The sequence below is a fragment of the Rattus norvegicus genome, chromosome 9 (genome assembly GCF_021556685.1).
Source record: "Rattus norvegicus strain SHRSP/BbbUtx chromosome 9, alternate assembly SHRSP_T2T, whole genome shotgun sequence".
Classification (NCBI taxonomy): Eukaryota; Metazoa; Chordata; class Mammalia; order Rodentia; family Muridae; genus Rattus; species Rattus norvegicus.
The window spans coordinates 126,327,501-126,349,561 of NC_141542.1; the positions used below are offsets into that span (position 1 = coordinate 126,327,501).

The 22,061-nt window shown below is 41.1% G+C and overlaps 1 protein-coding gene and 1 pseudogene across 5 annotated transcripts in view; one reads left to right on the forward strand and one right to left on the reverse strand.

Moving 5' to 3' along the window:
• Nucleotides 1-3,332: 3,332 nt before the first annotated feature.
• Smchd1 (structural maintenance of chromosomes flexible hinge domain containing 1) overlaps nt 3,333-22,061 on the reverse strand; it is a 148,414-nt gene continuing 129,685 nt past the window's right edge. For 2 of the 5 annotated variants that reach the window (XR_015628698.1, XR_015628695.1), the window contains 4 exons: nt 21,926-21,996; nt 8,319-8,477; nt 7,594-7,708; nt 3,333-4,238 (listed from right to left, as the gene is read on the reverse strand). Coding sequence is in view for 1 of the 5 variants with exons in the window: in NM_001447330.1 (NP_001434259.1) it covers nt 4,211-4,238; nt 7,594-7,708; nt 8,319-8,477; nt 12,465-12,636; nt 21,926-21,996 (545 nt within the window). In the remaining 4 variants the exon portion in view is untranslated. 5 annotated transcript variants of the gene reach the window in all.
• Nucleotides 13,101-14,530, forward strand: Ybx1-ps8 (Y box binding protein 1, pseudogene 8; annotated as a pseudogene).

Below are 22,061 nucleotides of genomic sequence, written 5' to 3' on the forward strand. Positions count from 1 at the left end.
ACTCACAGCTCCTGCTTTGGCCTAGAAGTATACTGCCCTGGCTTCAGTACCACTGAACTCAGCAACCCCACAGAAGGAAGGGATACAGGACTCACCTGCTTTCTTCAGGACAGTCACATAGTCAAGAGTACGACGAACAAGTCAGATCTAAGATTTCTGAAAACCGTTAACTTTGAGAGGGTTAAAACCAGCCTGCTGGGCTGGAGAGATGGCTCAGTGGTTAAGAGCACTGACTGCTCTTCCAGAGGTCCTGAGTTCAAATCTCAGCAACCACATGGTGGCTCACAACCATCTGTAATGGGATATGATGCCCTCTTCTGGTGAGTCTGAAGACAGAGACCGTGTACTCAAATACATAAAATAAATAAATCTTAAAAAAAAAAAAAACCAGCCTGCTGAAATGTTTTCAGCTGAGCAGCATCTGGCGTTCCTGGCAGACCTTGGCATTCAGGATCACAAGTCTTCTCACCTCTGACGCCTGCCTTTGTCTGCTGCACTGCTGTCTTCTGCATGCGTCACAAAGCAGTTTATTCTGAAGTTCCTCATTATTGGTGAACAGACAAACAAAATTGAACTCTTCTGAACTGAAAGCTTCCCTGTCCACTGGAGTACAGAAAGGAGTTTCTGGGTCTGGATTTACAGCCTCAGAATCTACTTATTTCACAGGCCTGAAAGGAACACTCAAGTTAAGGTGTTTCTTTTGTCTTGCTGGTTTTTTGCTACTTTGTGGGTCCCCACCCCTATTCCTTCCCATCTCCCTCCCTAGTTCCACCCCCATCACTAGAGAGGAGGGAGACTTTTTTCTTTCCTTTTGTTCTTTGACCTACTAACATATACCCTCTGAATAGCTCCCAGAATTCCAAACATCACACAATTGCAGAAACTTTATCTGCAGCTGGCAAAACCATGCCTCAGCTAGAGCCCAAGGCAAATCATAGTCAGCTGCTTCGGACAGTCTGAAGCACCCCACATCCATACACGTGGGATTAAAATGAAAGCACATCCTTATACTATTCCTGTTTTTAAAAGAACACAGAATTCCAGATTTTTCACTAGTTTTTTGAGTCACGGTCTTCTGTAGTGGGTTGTATTCTAATGCTAACATTGGGCCTCCAAGACTGATTGCCCCAGAGAGTCCACACATAGATGCTAGCTAGCTAAGTGACCCCGCCCCCAAGCTATTTCTGATTCATAAATAAAGATGCCAACAGCCCATAGCTGGGCAGAAGGGACAGACATAGGTGGGGGTTAGGCTTCATGGGCTTGGGGTCAGAGAACCACGGGGAAAAGCGGTACAGGAGGAGGAAAAAGCCCCCATGGGTTAGGTGAGCCATAAAAACATGACCCTGAGGCCTGGTGAACTAAGAGTTAAGAGCAGCTCAGAGGAAACATAGTAAATATTAATAACTTGTGATTATCCATAGGAAAGTAGACTCTAATTGCATGGAGGGTAGGTATTCGCCCAGCTCTTGTGCTGTTTAAGGTTTATGGTAAATATAAAGGGTGTGTGTGTGTGTATATATATCTGGGAACTAAACAATCAAATGTGGAGTAGAAACCCTGGGCTGGGATTAAATAATTTCTACTAGTATTCCTAGATAGCTCTGACTGACTTGGAACTCACTACGTAGAGTAGGTTGTCCTCAAACTTCCAGAGATCTGCCTGCCTCTGTCTCCTAAGTGTCAGGATCAAAGATGAGCACGATCACACCTAGACTCTGCAGCCTTCCCTACAGTCAGTAGTCCAGATACCATTACAGTCAACAACTCTTTGAGCTGCTACCTTTGTTGTTTGCTGGCTTGCTTCTTTCTGTAAGTGCTTACTTGTTCTTGAAGGGCTATTAGTGTGTGCTTTTACATAACCGTCACCCTTTCCCCATTGTCTTTATCTGGTTCCTCCAGGATCTTCTTCAGATTTTTCATGTTTATATTTTCTTACCACTGGGATCATCTATTACTGGGAGACACACATGGAGGAAGATTCATTAACCAAGGAGGGCAGTCCTGCATTCACCATGCAATTTTCTAGTTAGTTTTGCCAAAGATTTGTTCATAAAGCCTGGCCTTTATTTTTTGACATTATCTAGTTTTCAGTGGAACCACCAAGTGCTTTCACTTTACTCACTTTTGTGTCCTGCTCTTGTCCACTCCATCTAGGAAGTAGTTAGTTCCTGGCTGTCTGGTAGCCTGTAAGACTTGATGGTTCTTTTGTTTGTTTGTTTGTTTGTTTGTTTTGTTTTGTTTTTCTTTTTTAGACCTAAGAGTGCTCTCTAGTTATCAGTTTCCTTTGTGGTCTCTTGAATCTCATTAAGAAACTTGACTCAGGGCTAGAGTGGCCTGGAGGCTCAAGGTTTGCTTCTGAAGGTTCTATACCAAAGCAGGTGGTTCCTTTTCCACAATGGATGTCTTTTAAGTAGTTCTCTAACCACTGGTATCATGTGGGACTCAGTGTCCACAGGAAGGCTTTCTTTAGCCAGGGTTTCCTTTGTTCTCCTGGTTTTACTCTTCCTGATTTTTTTTCCAAGTTCAATGTGTCTATTATTTACCTCTTCTACTTCTCTCTCAGATTTCTCATCTATTGTCTATCTTAGTCTTAGCAAATATTCCATTCCACGTTCGCTAAAGCATGTATTCAAATTCCCTTGCTCTAATACTTTTTTTAAAGCTGTCTGCACATAGGATCCAAAGGTTCTGAGAATCCCCAAGTGGAACAGCTTTCCTTCATTTGTTCTTTGGTCATGTTAGGCACCTTATGGATTGCTTACTGACACAGTTCGCAGACAGGGTGCTAAGAACTGCCTCCCTTGACTGGCCTGGAGCTGGCCACCAGCTCCTATTCCTCCCCACAGCTCAGAGCAAGAGCAAGGTTAATTTTTTAAAAATTGTTTTCAGATTTTTCCTCTTTAAGATTTTTTATTTTATTTTATATGCTTTGGTGTTTTGCCTTCATATATGTTTGTGTGAAGATGTCAGATCTCCTGGAACTAGAACTAGAGTTACAGTGTGTCTGCCATGTGGGTGCTGGGAATTGAAACCAGGTCCTCTGGAAGAGCAGCCAGTGCTTTTCATCACTGAGCCATTTTGCCAACACCCTGTTTTCAGATTTTCTAAGATGGGTATCATATAATTCAGGCTGGCCTTGGACTTGCTATACATCCGAGGATGTTAGGATGACAGGGTGCTCCTCCACAGCTGCAACTGATTCTATCATGGCTGACCTGTGTCTTCAACAGTGCAAACACTGAGTTCCAGCAACGTGGAGGAGTCACGTCAGTACGTTGTACTAAGGTAGCTTCGACAGAGCCTTAAATTTTAATATATGAAACCACTAATTTGTTTGGGTGGAGAAATGATTGTTTATTAACCTTGCTGTATAATCAGAAAGGATTAAACACACATATTTCCTGGGACAGGAAATTGTACCAAAAGTATTCCTTACAAAATAACTTCACAGAGCAAAAGTCTTGCACTTACATAGACACACATGGCGTATGTTAGCGTGAATTAATGCACAGTTTAGATATTTATACAACAGATTCCTAAAAACTCTGCATTCAATGTATGTTTTCTTTAACCTCTTAAAAATAGTTGTAAAAAATTAGAAAATAATGCAAATGTGGAGTTGAAGCCGAGGCTATAGATTATTAATAAATTCAGACAGTTCCTATAAAACTGATGCCACTACGTCTTAGTATATACAGGATACAGTCTGCCGGCTGTCCCATCGCCAGTTTATACAGGACACAGTCTTTAGGATATCTTATCATCATCAATGTTTTTGTGTTCTGAACATACAAATTCCCAGGCACCTGTGCTTTCTCCATTTTAATGCAGAATTCAACTTTCCACATATATTTACAATTAAATATCTAGTTCTAGAATTTCCCTTACACAAAAGACAACATGTTTTTAAATAAGTTCACAAAAAGGCAATAAAAAAGGTTGTTTTTAAGAAACAGTTCTAATATATTCATGATTATGCTGAGGAACAGGAAGTTACGTCTCTGGGCAGGAAGCGCCTCAGTGCTAGAATGACCACCACTGGGTAAAAGTGTACATTTGCAAGCAAGCAACTGAAGGGCCCAATGGCTGGAATAACCTAGTAAATCTGCGCTGCCCCGTGAGACTCTGAAAAGTTGAGCAGCTGCTTCCAGGCCCATTTGGAGAAACAGGAAACTCTTGCCAGGATCATCGACATCTTCAGAAATGCTCAGTTGGGGACATCACCTTTTGGTCTTCTGAAAGAGACAAAAGCGGGCGCGCTCAGTGAGCTCAGCAGCAGTGCGCACCCCACCTCTGCTGATGTACCTGCTGTAGACACAACCCCTCCTGAAGTGTAAAAACATAACAACCGCCATGATATAGACTAGTGGCTTCCTTTCCTAAATTCTTTGATCATTTCAGAATGCTTACCTATCACATGAACTCTGCTCTAACTCTGATCCTTAGTGTAAATGGTTAATTTGTAATTATTTAATAATCATACATACCTCATATGTATGTCTATAGCATACATGAACAATTTAAATTCCAGCGAACAGTGTAATCTGAGATACAAACTGCAGATTATTTACTCCCTCACTGCTCCCCCTTTTGAATGAAATTATGATTTCAAGAACTGGCTGAGGATACAGATGAGTGTGTGAAGCCCTGGTCTCAGCCTCAGCCGCTCTCTGACTGTCCCATCTCTCATTCTCCTTCCCTCACATGTAGTGATGAACACAGAAAATGCCTTGGTATTTATGTACTCTCATGCAGACACAACTAAATTCTTTGATGACAGTACCTCCAAACAGATACACATTTTAAAGAAACTGCTAACTTGTAATTAAAAGACCCCCACATTTATGCTATTTTACTTAGTTTAAGTATATACATGTGCATGCCTGAGTTATTCACATGCATTACATGCATATAGGACCTCACACAGATCAGAAGAAGTATCTAATCCACTGGATCTGGGGTTACAGACAGTGGTGAGCCATCATGTGGGTGTTGGGAACTGAACCCAGATCCTTGCAAGAACAAGTGCTCTTAACCATCAAGCCACCTCTCCAGCCCCTTAATACAATTTCCATGAGTAGAAAACAAATTAGAAGTGCAAGTGTCTTCTTGACATTTGGCCAATACAAAGTCGTATATTGATGGGAGCACAGGCTAAGACTCACGTTCTTTCACACTTGTACCCTTGAAACCTAGACTTTCCTCAAACGCCATGTTTAAGTTACAGTTCTGTAATACTCCACAGAATACAGTTGTTTCTTCTAGCAAATGACATACTGGGGCTAATAAACACGATATGGGATTTTTGTTAAGAGTTAGCACAAATAAGTAAAATCTGCAAAGCTATAGATATGTAATTATTACTTCTTCTTTTTCTGATATTTCTATACTATTAAGGAGACTGTGGGCCAGCATGCAAAGGCACTTGCTGCCAGACGTGATGCCTTGGGTATGACCCCCAGGCCCCACACAGTAAACGACAACTAACCCCTTGCCAAGTAGCCTCACCAGATCATAAACATGTGGCAGGCAGACAGAGGTGAACAGATCTCTGTGAGTTTGAAGTCAGCCTGGTCCACACAATGAATTCCAGGACAGCCTGGTCTACATAGCAAGACCCTGTCTCAAAAATAAAATCAATTTTTTATATTGTTTACACATTTAATCAATATTTTGGATACAAATTTGTAAGTCGAAACCTTTAATTTTTATGCATGTATGCCTTTGGTGAAGGTAGTAAACTATTATTATAACCACTACTACTAACAACTTCTAAAATAATTCTCTCTTTTCCATATTATTATAAGATCTTTCTTGGGGTGAAGGGCGAGCTGAGATGGGGGTGAATCATTTAGCAGTATTCTCAAACTCAATTTTGCTCATGCTGGCCTCAGTCTCTAGGTCCTCCCACCTCACCCTCCCGGGTACTAAGACTGCAGGAGTGTACCATTTTGCTTCCAGAATGGTACCAACTAGGTAGACCCTAGGGAAAAAGCTAAGAGAGCTGTTATCATCACACTTAATTCACCCACAAACCCCCCAGCTGAACAAAGATGACCAGAAGGATCATTAGAATCAAATTACTTTCTCTGAGTACAGTTAAAGACAAGTGCCTTTTAGGGTCTCAGGTGTGTGGTGTGGCCTCTCCACTGTTAACTTCCCTTTACCTCTTTTCCCTGTTACACGTAACCAACTTTTACTTCCCACATCCATTACTTTACTTTGGCAAAGTCGTGGCAAAGTTGCCAGGCTTTGTCTTTGTGACATTTGTATACTTGTCCTCAGAGCTTTCATGCTTCTCTCTGTAGCCACTATCACCCTATATACACAATTCCTTCCCCTGCTCAGGTCTGCTTCAGTGCTTTTTCCTGACCACTGACTGTTTCATCTCTGTCACCATTTTCTTCCCTCCGACACAGCAGTTTACTTTTAAAATGGTCATTTTGCAGAGGATTGCGGCACAGGGCGAGCGAGAGCCCTGTCAGTTCTATCTATGGAGCAGCAGCAGCGTAGGTGAGCATTCACGTATTTGCTGAATATGCAGGAGGGGAGGACACGGGACATCAATTCCAAACATAACAAGTTTCATGGTTGATATGAGAATGTTTTTCAAATACTGTCAAATCTTTTGAAATAATATATATAAAAACTATACCACTCTATTCTCTCGTGGGCTGGTATCCTGGCTAGTTTTATGTCAACTTGACATAGTCATACATTATACATTATACATTATACATTATACATTATGTAGGGCATTTTCTTCACTATTTATTGATGTGGGAGAACCCAGCCCACTGTGGGTGGGGCCATCCCTGGGCTGGTGGTCCTGGGTTCTATAAGAGAGCAGGGTGAGCAAAGCCATGGGGAAGGAAGCCAGCAAGCAGCCGCCTCCATGGCCTCTGCCTCAGCTCCTGCTCCAGGTTCCTGCCCTGCTTGAGTTCCTGTTCTTACTGCTTTTGATGATGAACTGTTCTATGGAACTGTGAGTAAATAAACCTTCTCTTTTCCAAGTTGCTTTGGTAATGGTGTTTCATCACAGCAACAGTGACCGTAAGACAGGCAGCCTACTAAATCTACTAAATCTAAAATAAAAAGGACAGCTATCCCAAGTTAGGTTGCCAAAGGCTCTGTTGGGTTTTTGATGAATCACAAGTGGTATCTGATTGAGCGAATCAAACATAAAGCTTTAGAAATAACTAATACAGAAATGATTGTGCCCATTACTACTTAGAAAATTGGTGACCTCATTAAATAAAATATAGTCTAAAACTTATGCCCCAATTTCATTCTACTGACTTTTAATAACAGAAAAATAATGAACATTTCTAAATAGTAGGGTATCACTAAAAAATGATATTTCCTGAAAGAATACAGTGGTTCTGTGACTTCAGGAAACAAAGGAGATCCAAACAAGGACTTCACACACACTAGACAAGCACTCTACTCGAGTTACCATCCCAAACCTGTTTTTATTTTTAATAACTCAGCCTCAGAAAATTCAGAAATAAATCTATAATGATTTTCAAGTGTAACGACAGAGGATCTTTGGTAAAGTAACCAATGATAATCGGGTCCAAATATGCTCACCTATTCTGTCTGATGGATTCTCTTCTCATTCTTTTAGTGGGGATTGGACACTCAGTCACCTCAATCTTTGGTGATAGACAAAGTGAGTCACTACACCTGCGCATAGGAGTCATTCCTGTCAAGAGAATGTTTAAGGAACTGGTGAAGCACAAGGAAGAAGAACAAACGTATATAAATACATAAACCTGCGAGAAGGCACTCAAAGCAATACTCTTACTTCTTGTGATGACTAATTTTTGTCAACAAAGACCAACTGGAGCCACTTGGAATGAGGACTACAATTGGGGACTTGCCACCGTCAGCCTGAGTGCATGCCTGGGGCAGTTTGATGTGGGAGGGCCCAGCCCATTGTAGGAGGTGCCACCCGAGGCAGGTGGTCCTCAACTGTATAAGTAAGTAAAAGCAGCCACGGAGAGCAAGATGGTAGCCAATGTTTCTCCATGACCTCCGTTTAGTTCTTACCCTGGCTTCCCTGGATGACCAGTTGCAACCTGTAAGCTGAATGAAATGAAACCTCCCCGGTTTGCCTTTGGTCAGGATGTTCACCACAGCAATAGAAATCTTAACTAGGACACTGTGCGGGTAAGAGGATAGCTTTAAGCATGTATCTGTCAGACCGCCTGGTGCTGAAGAGATCAGCTCAGGGCCTCAATCGCTTGTTGCATTCTTTCTTTTGTAAAGTGGGGCTCGTCACTGAGCAGAGGCTCACACAAGCGGCCACATACCGAGCTTCTGCTCGATTCGCTTCAGGCTTTTTTCCTGCTCATCGAGCTCCTGCTTCTTCCTCTTCATGTCGGGTGTGTGGAGGTACTGCAGCTGATGGTCCAAGTCCGCCCTCACGGAGTTCAGCTTGCACAGAGCATTTCGATACTGCTGAATAAGATCTGCAAACAAGCAGACATCCGAATAAAGGGCGAATATCACACCAGATCCGTGTCTTACAGAAAGGAATTGACAACACATTTTAAAATCATGAACCATTCAATAAAAAGAACTAGTTGAGAGAACACATGATAGCTTTATTTTAATTTTTTAACTTATTTCTGTGTGAGGAATGAATTTTCAATGACCACCCTCTATTTATTTTTAGGTTTTTTGTTTTTTTTTAAGTTCTGGGGATAGAACCCAGGACCTGGCACACATGAGGAAAATGCCCTAATTACATTCCCAGATACCCCAAGTTTTCTATATGAAAATGTCTGATACAGAGTAGTCAATATGATTCCACACAGTTAAAGCCAGAGAAGAGGGGGGGCAGAAGAGCACTAGACATTGTACTGACAGAAACCACCTTCCCCTGGTTCATAATAAAACGAAGTATTAACTGTGACTGCACACACAGCAACTCAGCTCCTCACATCCTTTGTTTTTGTATAAAGAGGGAGGATGGGAAGAGTGCAGATCTAAAATATTAATGGTATCATCCTGGGATACAAAGGTTTTTCTATTCACACATATAATGCACTGAAAGCTCACACCTACTCTACTCTTCTCTCACCCATCTGCCCATCCTACATTCCCACAGACCCATTTCTTCTTTCTTATCATTTATGCCCACAGACCTTGTATCAGTGTATACAAATCTAGGGCTCACAAGGAGAGAAAACAATATATTCTCTCTGACGTACTGTCTCCAACTAAACCTAGTTCCTTGCAAACTGACATGACTTCATTTTTCACTGTGCATGTGAACCACATTTTTTTTTACCAGTAACAATAACTTTTATTCTCTAGCAGGTCATTTTTCTACTGCTTCAGCATTTTCCTCTCAGAAAACACAAGTTTTAGAACTGGATCACTTGACCCTTTCTCTTCTTGTCGCCTCCCAGTTCAAAATGCTTGCATCTCTTAATGGCCAACATCCTCTCAGATTTGCAGTTGGGCTCAACACACTCAAGCCTGAGCACAACCTTTATGGTTTTGGCCTTCTTTCGAAAACTTGGCTTTGTCTGCCGGTCGTAGCCATCTGCTTCCGGTCGTAGTGCAGCTTTCCTTGGGAATGCAGGGAATCCTGCCCTTCTCATACTGGGTCACTTTGTGAGGCTGGGGCTTGCCACATTTCTTACACAAAGTCCTTCGGGTTTTAGGGACGTTGACCATCTTTGCAGCAGAAGTGTCTGTGATGAAAACGAGAGACTGGCGGCAGCGATCCCCGCCTCAACCGCACGCGCCAACAGGAAAAGGATGGATGGAGCGGAAGTCCATGTGAACCACATTTTATCCATTTTTTTTGTCAATGGTCATGTAAGATGGCTCCATTAACTTGGCTATAGTGAAATGTGCTTTAAGGGCAGGCAGTGATCTCTTTAATATGCTAATGAATTCTTTTGGATAAATCTCTAGGAGCTCTGTTGGGTCCTGTGGTATTTTTAATCTCTCTCAAAACCTCCATATTGGTTTCCATAGTGACTGGACCATAAGTGCACAAGGACTTTGCTGATGTCCTTATCACCAACAAAAAGAGTTTTGATGATACCCTTTTTTGACTGGAGTGAGATGGAACCTTCATGTAGCTTTTTGTTAAGATAACTTTGTACACTGTGAAGGTATGTCTCTGTCATTCTCTCCTGCTTAAGGCACCTTCTGATTGGTTTAATAAAGAGCTGAATAGCCAATGGGACTTCTCAGCAGAGATAAGGGAACTCTGGGAAAGGAGGTAAGGGGAATTTGCCTGCAGTCATGGAGGAGGAACAATTTCTAGGATCGAAGGAAAGGTAACAGGCCATGTGGCAGGACATAGATTGGAATAAATGGGTTATTCTAATGTGAGTATTCTAAGAGCTGTATACAAGTAATAGGTCTAAACAAGCTAGCTGGGAACAAGTCCAAGCTATATGACCTAGGCTTCATAAATAAATATATGCCTCTGTGTCATCGTTTGAGAGCCGGCAGGTCAGAAGTCTGTGTATGAGGTCATTAACATAAACAAGCAGGTGTATGGACCCTCCCACAATCTTCTCCAACTTCTGTGTTTTAATTGTTAAAGCTAAAGTAGTATCTCAAATGGGAGCTACCCAAATTTAACAGCTGAATTAAAAGTCTATTTAAACACTATCATTCTATAATGAAGACAAACTCCAGCTACCAACATATGAAGCAGAGAATGAAAAGACAGATATGAGCTGTACTTTCTATTGACATATGAGGCACAGAAATGGACAAAGTGAGCCTGTGCCATGGTAAGTGAGGAACGATGTGTCAGACAGACTTGGCTATCCCTAAACTCAAGCAGTATTACATGAGTGAGCACTTTCCTGTAGAGCTGAGTGTTCTACTCACTGTAAACTGTCTGCAGTGCAGCAGATTAAACACGCTAGTCAGTCCTCCTCATCCTCAAGCCTTACTTTTAATTCTTATTGTAAGTATAGTGTAATTCTGATAAACCTTATCAGTGCTGTGTTTAGAAAATGCGTAGTTTTCTATGTGTGGATTATACTAAGAGAACAAAGTGTAGCCTCGGGTTGTGCCTCCTCCTGCAATCCCAACATGTGGGAGATTAAAGCACAAGAATTACCATGAATTCTAGGCAAGCCTGGGCTGCATGGTGTCAAGACAGCCTAGGGCAACAGAATAAAAATGGTCTCAACCAAAGCAAAGCAAACAAAGCCAAAAGAGGGAAATGTGGCACGTAATGACAATGGAGTATCAGTTGGGGTTCCCAAGAAAGGAAACAATCATTTGCTATAGTGGATAAGCCCTGATGCCTCAGGCCAACTGAACAGACACAAAAGGATAACACACACTTTCTCCTCTCTCGGTTATCTACAATAGTCAATTTCACAGTTTCAAGTAGAAGGAAGACTGCCAGGGAAAACGGATGGGAAGGTACTAAGTTTTAGATTTGCAATGTGCATTTTGGGAGAGAGAGTGCACATTCATGTAAGAGTATGTAACAGTACTGATTTTTGCAATAAAAACAGTTAAGATGGTGACTTTCATTGTATAAAATAATAGCATAAAAAAGAAATCACTGTGTTTGGTGAACAGAGATGTCAAGTACATCACGACCTCATGAAATAAAAACAGGAGTCTGTAAAGTAACAGCACTCATGGACTTCCTGCTCAGTATATTTTAGAGCAGACACAGATGATTACGTCAGCTGACTTGAAGGAGGCAGCTGCCAAAAGGGTCCATACCACACTTTATGAAAAACATAATTTTTGATAGGGTTTTTCTGGCCTCAAATTTTTATGCAAATGAGCCGTCCTGCCTCAGCCTCCCAAATAGTCAGGGCAGGCACTGCTACCACGGCTGGCTCAAACCTCAACTCCATAAACTGAGACAAGACAGATGATCATCAATAAACTATTAATTTAACAAGGCAGAATATGCTTTAACACATAATAAGACAGAGGCAGGACTAACCCTGCCTAGACTGTTGCTCTATGGCAACATACTCATGAAGGAAGAAGAGAGCATATTCCAACTACTTCATTTTTGTTACATTAGACTCTTAATACATAAGCCCAAAGAGAATGTTAAAGTCAAATCAGAAATTGGATTTTGATACTCATTCAGCTGGGACTGTAGCTCAGTGGGAGAACACTCTCCCCTCCCACTGGGAAACAAAACAAAATACAATAGATGAAGAACAGGGGGTCCACAGGAGATACTTTTGTGGTCTGGATCTAGGGTGTGGCCCAGTTGGCGGAGTGCTGGCCTAGCAGGCAAAGCCATCAGTCAGTTCTACCCCAACAGCAGGGATGCTGGGTGTGGGGTGATAAGAACCTGCAACCCCAGCACTGAGAGGTGGAGGGAAGATGGTCAGTAAACTCAAGGCCATGTCTAATCCATGGTGAATTCCTGGCCAACCTGAGACACTGTGTTTAAACAACAAACAAGCCCGAAAACTCACCCATGTTTAACTTACCTATCTGCTTCCCCAAGTCCACACACTGCTTTGGTACTGGAGCTCCAAAGACCATTCCCCGGAGTTTGTCCATTGGTGGGGCTTTATTCTGAAGGCCCCCAAACTTCCCATTACTTCTAATCCTATCTCCATCTCTAGTCAGGAGTGTGGGACAGTGCGTGATTTTAACAACCTATTGAGGGCACACAGACACTAATTAGCAAGAAACTGACTACAACTGCTAGAGTAATTAAACTTCAGTCTATGAATGACACAATCCACTGGGCATGGTGACACATGCTTTTAATTCTAGCACTTAGGGAGGCAGAGGCAGGCAGATCTCTGAGTTTGAGGCGGGCCTCATAAATAAAGTGATTTCCAGGACAGCCAAGACTCTTGTAGAGACACTGCCTCAAAAAAAAAAATCCAAAACAACAATATCAACAAAAAAAGATAAACAAATCAAAACCAAAAACAACAGCAACAAAAAAATCCAACGCATAAATGAACTAATAGCGTGGCGGTGGCTTCACAAATTATTAAGTCAGTGCTTTGTAAAGTGACCTGGGGGAAAAGCCCATAGACAAGGAGGGAGCCAGACGAGTTTTCAAATGCTAAATGCTAGCTTAAACTAGCTTAAGCTGGTGAAAAAGGAGTCGCTGGCCTAGTTACCATCACACCGGGGGGGGGGGGGGGGGGGGAGCCGCAGCCCCAGTCACCATCACCGCAACCATGAGCAGCAAAGCCGAGACCCAGCAGTCGCCTGCCACCCCCGCCCTCAGCGCCGCCGACACCAAGCCCCGCTCCACCGGCTGCTGCGCGGGTAGTGGCGGCCCGGGCGGCCTCACATCCGCGCCCGCCGGCAGGGAAAAGAAGGTCGTCGCAACGAAGGTTTTGGGAACAGTAAAATGGTTCAATGTAAGGAACGGATACGGTTTCATCAACAGGAATGATACCAAGGAAGACGTATTTGTACACCAGACTGCCATAAAGAAGAATAAGCCCAGGAAGTACCTTAGCAGTGTAGGAGATGGAGAGACTGTGGAGTTTGATGTTGTTGAAGGAGAAAAGGGTGCGGAGGCAGCAAATGTTACAGGCCCTGGTGGAGTTCCAGTTCAAGGCAGTAAATACGCGGCAGACCGTAACCATTATAGACTCTATCCACGTCGTAGGGGTCCTCCACACAATTACCAGCAAAATTATCACAATAGTGAGAGTGGGGAAAAGAACGAGGGATCGGAAAGCGCTCCTGAAGGCCAGGCCCAACAACGCCGGCCCTATCGCAGGCGAAGGTTCCCACCTTACTACATGCGGAGACCCTATGCGCATCGACCACAGTATTCCAACCCCCTGTGCAAGGAGAAGTGATGGAGGGTGCTGACAACCAGGGTGCAGGAGAGCAAGGTAGACCAGTGAGACAGAATATGTATCGGGGTTACAGACCACGATTCCGCAGGGGCCCTCCTCGCCAAAGACAGTCTAGAGAGGATGGCAATGAAGAGGACAAAGAAAATCAAGGAGATGAGACCCAAGGTCAGCAGCCACCTCAATGCCGCAACTTCAATTACCTAAGCAGACGCCCAGAAAACCCTAAACCACAAGATGGCAAAGAGACAAAAGCAGCCGATCCACCAGCTGAGAATTCGTCTGTTCCGGAGGCTGAGCAGGGCGGGGCTGAGTAAATGCCGGCTACCATCATCCGGTTTGGTCATCCAACAAGAAGAAATGAATATGAAATTCCAGCAATAAGAAATGAACAAAGATTGGAGCTAAAGACCTTAAGTGCTTGCTTTTTGCCCGTTGACCAGATCCACTAGAACTGTGCATTATCTATGCAGCATGGGGTTTTTATTATTTTTACCTAAAGATGTCTCTTTTTATGTAATGACAAACGTGTTTTTTAAGAGAAAAAAAAAAAAGGCCTGGTTTTTCTCAATACACTTTTAACGGTTTTTAAATTGTTTCATATCTGGTCAAGTTGAGATTTTTAAGAACTTCATTTTTAATTTGTAATAAAGTTTACAACTTGATTTTTTCAAAAAAGTCAACAAACTGTAAGCATCTGTTAATAAAGGTCTTAAATAATAAAAAAAATTATATTCTTCCAATTAATCAGAATAAAAATATCTCACTGGATTTAGCATTTTACGATCTCTAGGAATGTACTCAGTAATTCCATTTAGGTATGCAATCAAACATAGCCTAATGAAGTACAGCTAGCTCACTAAGTTACAGCACTTCTACAGGGAAACAGAACACATACATTAAAAAGTGCTTGAAGGGGCTCTGGAGATCACGCAATGGCAATGGGTAAGAGTGTTTTACCATACAAGCATGAGGAATAGATGGTGGATTCATAGCATCCACATAGATCAACGGAGCCTGCTAATCAGGCAGCCCCTAGTCCCTAAATCCTATCCCACTCCAACCAAACAAAAGCACAAGCTCCACTTTCAGGGAGACCCTGGCTCAAGGAAAAGTTGGATGGCTACTGCGGCACTCCATTCGAGATCTTCCGATAGAATGAACTTGTGCATACACACACACACACACACACACACACACACACACACACACACACACCATCCCCAAGTGTGACTGAAGAGCATTATAATTTAGTACATTACAAATATCTAATCCAACCTAACATTAAAGCTTAAATAGTATCTGAATTATATAAAATATTTACATATACACAATTTACAGAAATAAAATTACATTTTAAAAAAAGGAAATATAATTCCAGCAGCACTTCATAGATGCTCTTCTAGAAAACTGGCACTTTTAGTTATTTTTGTTTCTTTTATTCTTTTTGGTGTTATATCTGGCATTGAAAAAAAATTAAAATGCAACAAAATGAGTAGTCACTTTATTGTTTTGGTGTGTGTGTGCAGTTACACCATGTAATTCAACTCTATGAGCCAGCTGAGGGCTAGGACTACAGGTGTGAGCTACTACGCCTGGCTTAGTTAAAAAAAATTACAGTAAATTTACTGAGCCAATTTTTCTGTTTGTTTTTTCAAGACAGTTTCTCTATATAGCCCTGGCTATCCTAGATCTGTAGACCAAACTGGCCTCAAACTTAAAAATCTGTCTACCTCTGCTGAGATTAAAGGCATATGCCATCACTGCCTGGTAGTGAGCTAAAAAAATCTTCAAATTTCAAAGTACTTGGTTTTGTTAAGGAAATGATTACACATTGTTGGTTTTGATTTAGATTCAGATGCTTTCTAATGTGAACACAGAAGGTAGATGCTGGGGGCAGGAGCTACATAGAGGGCTCAGCTAGCAGGCTGAACTGGAATTGGGTGGTGACAGAGGCTATCCTGGTATACAGAAAGAGTTCCAAGGTGGCCAGCGCTACACAGAAAAACCTACCCTGAAAGAAAGAAATCAAGACTTTTTTTGGAATTTAATGACAAGGAAGGCACAACATACCCAAACTTATGGGACACAATGAAAGCAGCACTAAGAGGAAAACTCATAGCTCTGAGTGCTTCCAAAAAGAAACGAGAGAACATACACTAGCAGCTTAACAGCACACCTAAAAGCACTAGAACAAAAAGAAGCAAATATACCTAAGAAAAGTAGAAGACAAGAAATAATCAAACTTATGGTTGAAATCAACCAAGTAAAAACAAAAAAACAAAACAAAACAACAACAACAACAAAACCCCAAAAAACAAAAAACAAAACTCTATAAAGGTTCTACAAAAACAGGAGCTGGTTCTTTGAAAAAAAAAAATAAAAAAGATAGTTAAACCCTTAGCCAGACTAACCAGAGGACAGAGAGAGAGAGTACCCAAATTAACAAAACCAGAAATGAAAAGGGAAACATAACAGAGTCGGAGGAATCAAAAAGGCATCAGATCCTACTATAAAAGCCTATACTCAACAAAACTGGAAAATCTGGATGACATGGTCAATTTTCTAGACAGATACCAGGTACCAAAGGTAAGTCAGGATCAGATAAACCATCTAAACAGTTCCATGACTCCTAAAGAAATAGAAGCAGTTATTAAAGTCTCCCAAAAAAAGCAGGGCAGGACCAGATGGGTTTAGTGGAGAATTCTATCAAACTTTCATAGAAGACCTCATACCAATACTCTCCAAACTATTCCACAAAACAGAAACAGAAGGAACATTACCCAATACCTTCTATGAACCACAATTACTCTTATACCTAAACCACACAAAGACCCTACAAAGAAAGAGAACTTCAGACCAATTTCCCTTATGAATATTGATGCAAAAATACTCAATAAAATTCTTGCAAACCAAATCCAGAACACATCAAAATGATCACCCATTATGATCAAGTAGGCTTCATCCCAGCCATGCAGGGATGGTTTAATATATGGAAATCCATCAACGTAATCCACTATACAAACAAACTCAAAAGAAAAAAAACCATATGATCATTTCATTAGATGCTGAGAAAGCATTTGACAAAATTCAACACCCCTTCATGATAAAAGTCCTGGAAAGAATAGGAATTCAAGGCCCATACCTAAACATAGTAAAAGCCATATACAGCAAACCAGTTGCTAACATTAAACTAAATGGAGAGAAACTTGAAGCAATCCCACTAAAATCAGGGACTAGACAAGGCTGCCCACTCTCTCCCTACTTATTCAATATAGTTCTTGAAGTTCTAGCCAGAGCAATCAGACAACAAAAGGAGGTCAAAGGGATACAAATCAGAAAGGAAGAAGTTAAAATATCACTATTTGCAGATGACATGATAGTATACTTAAGTGACCCCAAAAGTTCCACCAGAGAACTTCTAAGCCTGATAAACAACTTCAGCAAAGTGGCTGGGTATAAAATTAACTCAAACAAATCAGTAGCCTTCCTCTACACAAAAGAGAAATAAGCCAAGAAAGAAATTAGGGAAACGACACCCTTCATAATAGTCACAAATAATATAAAATACCTCTGTGTGAATTTAACCAAGCAAGTGAAAGATCTATATGATAAGAGCTTCAAGTCTCTGAAGAAGGAAATTGAAGATCTCAGAAGGTGGAAAGATCTCCCATGCTCATAGATTGGCAGGATTAATATAGTAAAAAATGGCCATTTTGCTAAAAGCAATCTACACATTCAAAGCAATCCACATCAAAATACCAACTCAATTAGTCCTAGAGTTAGAAAGAGCAATTTGCAAATTCATCTGGAATAACAAAAAACCCAGGATAGCTAAAACTATCCTCAACAGTAAACGAACTTCCGGGGGAATCACTATCCCTGAACTCAAGCAGTATTACAGAGCAATAGTGATAAAAACTATATGGTATTGGTACAGAGACAGGCAGATAGATCATTGGAATAGAATTGAAGACCCAGAAATGAACCCACACACCTATGGTCACTTGATCTTTAACAAAGGAGCTAAAACTATCCAGTAGAAAGAAGATAGCATTTTCAACAAATGGTGGTGTTGCAACTGGAGGTCATAGAAGAATGCAAATCGACCCATTCTTATCACCCTGTATAAAGCTTAAGTCCAAGCAGACTTAAGTTATGTGGACCTCCTCATAAAACCAGATACACTCAAACTGATAAAAGAAAAAGTGTGGAAGAGCTTGGAACACATGCTTTAAGATCAAGAATCGACAAATGGGACCTCGTAAAACTGCAAAGCTTCTGCAAGGCAAAGGACATTGCCATTAAGACAAAACGTCAACTAACAGATTGGGAAAAGATCTTTACCAATCCTACAACTGATAGAGGGCTTATATCCAAAATATACAAAGAACTCACAAAGTTAGACTGCAGGGAGACAAATAACCCTATTAAAACGTGGGGTTCCGAGCTAAACCAAGAATTCTCATGTGAGGAATATTGAATGACTGAGAAGCACCTAAAGAAATGTTCAACATCTTTAGTCATAAGGGGAATGCAAATCAAAACAACCCTGAGATTTCACCTCACACCCGTCAGAATGGCTAAGATCAAAAACTCAGGTGACAACAGATGCTGTCGAGGATGTGGAGAAAAAGGAACACTCCTCCATTGTTGGTGGGATTGCAGACTGGTACAACCACTCTGGAAATCAGTTTGGAGGTTCCTCAGAAAATTGTGCATTCCACTACCTGAGGACCCAGGTATACCAATCCTGGGCATATACCCAAATGATGCTCTAACATATAATAAGGACACAAGCTCCACTATGTTCATAGCAGCCTTATTTATAATAGCCAGAAGCTGAAAAGGACCCAGATGCCCTTCAACAGAGGAATGGATACAAAAAATGCGGTATATCCACACAATTGAGTACTACTCAGCTATCAAAAACAATGACTTCATGAAATTCATAGGCAAATGGAATGAACTAGAAATTCTCATCCTATGTGAGGTAACCCAATCACAAAAAACCATACATAGTATGCACTCACTGATAAGTGGATATTAGCCCAAAAGTTCAAAATACCCAAGATATAATCCACAGACCACATGACGCTCAAGTAGAAAGACAACCAAAGTGCATGTGCTTCGGTCCTTCATAAAAGGGGAAACAAAAATACTCATAGGAGGAAATATGGAGACAAAGTTTGGAGCAGAGACTGAAGGAACAGCCATTCAGAGCCTGCTCCACCTGGAGATACAGCCACCAAACCTAGACAATGTTGCTGATGCCAAGCAGTGCATGCTGACAGGAGCCTGATATTGTTGTCTCCAGCTAGAGCATGACAAATACAGAGGAGAATGCTAGCAGCCAACCATTGAACTGAGAGGGGATCGCCATTGGAGAAATTAGAAAAAGGATTGAAAGAGCTGAAGGGACTTGCAACCCCATAAGAACAACAATACCAACCAACCAGAGCTCCCAGGACTAAACCACCGCCCAGAGATTACACATGGACTGAGCCATGGCTCCAGCTGCATATGTAGCAGATGGACATGATGGGAGGAGAAGCCCTCGGTCCTGGACCCGACAGTGTGAGAGGGATGTCAGGGCAGGGAGGAGGGAAGGGGTGGGTGTTTGGGGAGGGGGAACACCCTCATAGAAGAAGGTTGGAGATGTGATAGGGAGTTTATGGATGGGAAACTGGGAAAGGGGGATAACACTTGAAATGTAAAATAAAAAGAAACCCAAAAATTAAATAAAGTTAAAGACCCCCCAAAAAAACCTGAAAAAAAAAAAGAAAAATAAAGCAAAACTTAAAAAACCAGAAACCCTAACTAACACCAAAGCCTACACACACATGGATGTCTGTTATGCAAAAGTTAAAGACGTTACAAGGGTGAACCCTCCTCCTGTAAAGATGCTAAGGGCTGCTGAGCCTAGCGGCCTTCAAAGCTGCTAACAACAAACAACTGTTCCTTCAAAAATCTTTAAGCCAAACCCATTATGTCTTTGGCTCTAAAACCTCTATCTAGTAGTGTTCTCTAACCAGCAGGTTGGCAACCCTTGTGAGCCTCATGTTAGACATCCTGCATGCCAGATGTTTACATTATGATTCATAACAGTAGCAACATTACAGTTATGAGGCTACAATGAAATAATCTTATGGTTGGGAGGTGGTCATCATGACATGAGGAATTTTATTAAAGGGTTGCAGCCTTAGGAAGGGTGAGAACTACTGCTATAACACAATGATGTGGTCTTTAAATAAAAGAGTATTTTTCTTTGAGATAGGTTTTACAGTCTGTCCTAGGCTGGCCTAGAACTCAGTATGTTGTGCATGTTAGCCTTGTATTCACACCGTCCTCAGGAACTGAAATTTAAAATGTCAGCCACTGTAAGCAGCTGAGAAATAGTTTTTTTTTTACAGAAGTGAACAGGCCAAGGTTATTCAGTCTTTAATCCCATGTCATTGCTTTCATCATTATCAGGAAAATGTAGACATGATCACACATTCATTAGAAGAGACATGAGGAAGTTAGCCAATTACAAGGAAAAGCACAAGACCCTGAAACAGACTCTTCTTTCACTCATGGCTCTTAGAAGAAATCAACTCTTCTGACTGCCCTGAATATGGACTTCTAAGCCAACAGATATGATATAAAAATTTCAATTATATATGCAAGTTAATAGCTTTTCTAGTATATGTGCTGCCGAAGCGAGCACAAGTTATAGCTTTTCTAATGAGAGACTGTCCCTTTTCAGTTTTAGATACCATATTCATCTCATTTTAATTTGTCTCAATTTTATGGTAAGTTTTGCATTGGTTTTCACAAGGCCAGTCATTTGTTTATATATCATCTAATGGAATGACATTTTTTCTTTCTTTTGAGACAGAGTCTTATTAAGTAACTCAGGCTGGCCTGAAACTCCAGATCTCTTCCTACCTCACAAGTATGCACTATAAGCCTGACTAATGGAATTTTATACACACCACATGCACATGCGTATACATGCACGCATGCGTGCACGTGCACAAACACACACACGCTCTGCTACATTAAAACTTAAAAATTCTATAATTAGAAGCTACAAATTTTAAAAGAAATAAAGGACATATGATAGCTCTATTTCTAATTTTCTGAGGAAGTTTCAAACTAGCTTCCATAATGGCTGTATCAATTTGTACTCCCATCGACAGTAAATCAAAGTTCTCTTTCTCTACATTTTCTTCTTTCTCCATATTATGTGCCAGACTTCCTATGATGGCCATTCTGACTGGGGTTAAGTCGTATCTCACAACAGCTTTAATTTGTATTATTCTAGTCCCTAGGGATGTTGAGTCCTTATTTAAAAATGGTTATTGGTCATGTGTCTATTCAATTCTTTAGCCCATTTGTTGACTGGCAGTTTTAGTCCCTTGGTATTTATTTTATTTATGCAGTTCTTTATAAATTCTGGGTACTATCGTCCTCTCGACTGAAAGCCCAGCTACTTCTCTCCTGGGTATATGCACAGAGACCTACACAGAACAATTTTTATACCCACACCCTGAATTTTCTGCAGCTCAACTCACTGTAGCAAGGATATAGGGACAACTTAGTTGTGTATCAAAAGATGAATGGATAAAAAAATCTGGCATACTACCAAGCTTTTTTTTTTTTTTTTGGTTCTTTTTTTCGGAGCTGGGGACCGAACCCAGGGCCTTGCGCTTCCTAGGTAAGCGCTCTACCACTGAGCTAAATCCCCAGCCCCACTACCAAGCTTTAAAAAAAAATGAAATCACAAAATTTGCAAGAAAATGGGTAGTCTTAGAAAGAATCTCAAATATTAAGAAAGGTCACCCAAAAAATAAAAGAACCTCACGTTCTCCCTCACAATGGTCATGTGAGCACAGCACACAACAGAACAGAGGGCAGTGTGCACAGCAGCACACCTGAGAGTGCAGGTGTGAGATCCAAAGCTGAGCTCTAGTCCTCCGAGAGGCTCTTCTAACTTTGAGGAGTTCACTGAGATGCAGACTGTGGGTCTGGTAAATGACCACTTATGTGGCTATGTTGATCTGTCTGTGTGGCGTTTTTAGGTCTCTGTTTTTTAAAATAAAGTGATTTAAAAGAATAAATAAAGTACATACCTCTTTTCTATAATGATTGGCTGCATCTAGGTTATCCAAAATAATGGTGTCTCCTAACAGCATACCAAAAACTAAAAACATCAAAATATAAAAAATTAAATATTCATAAAAGTAGCATTTATAAGAACAAAAAATT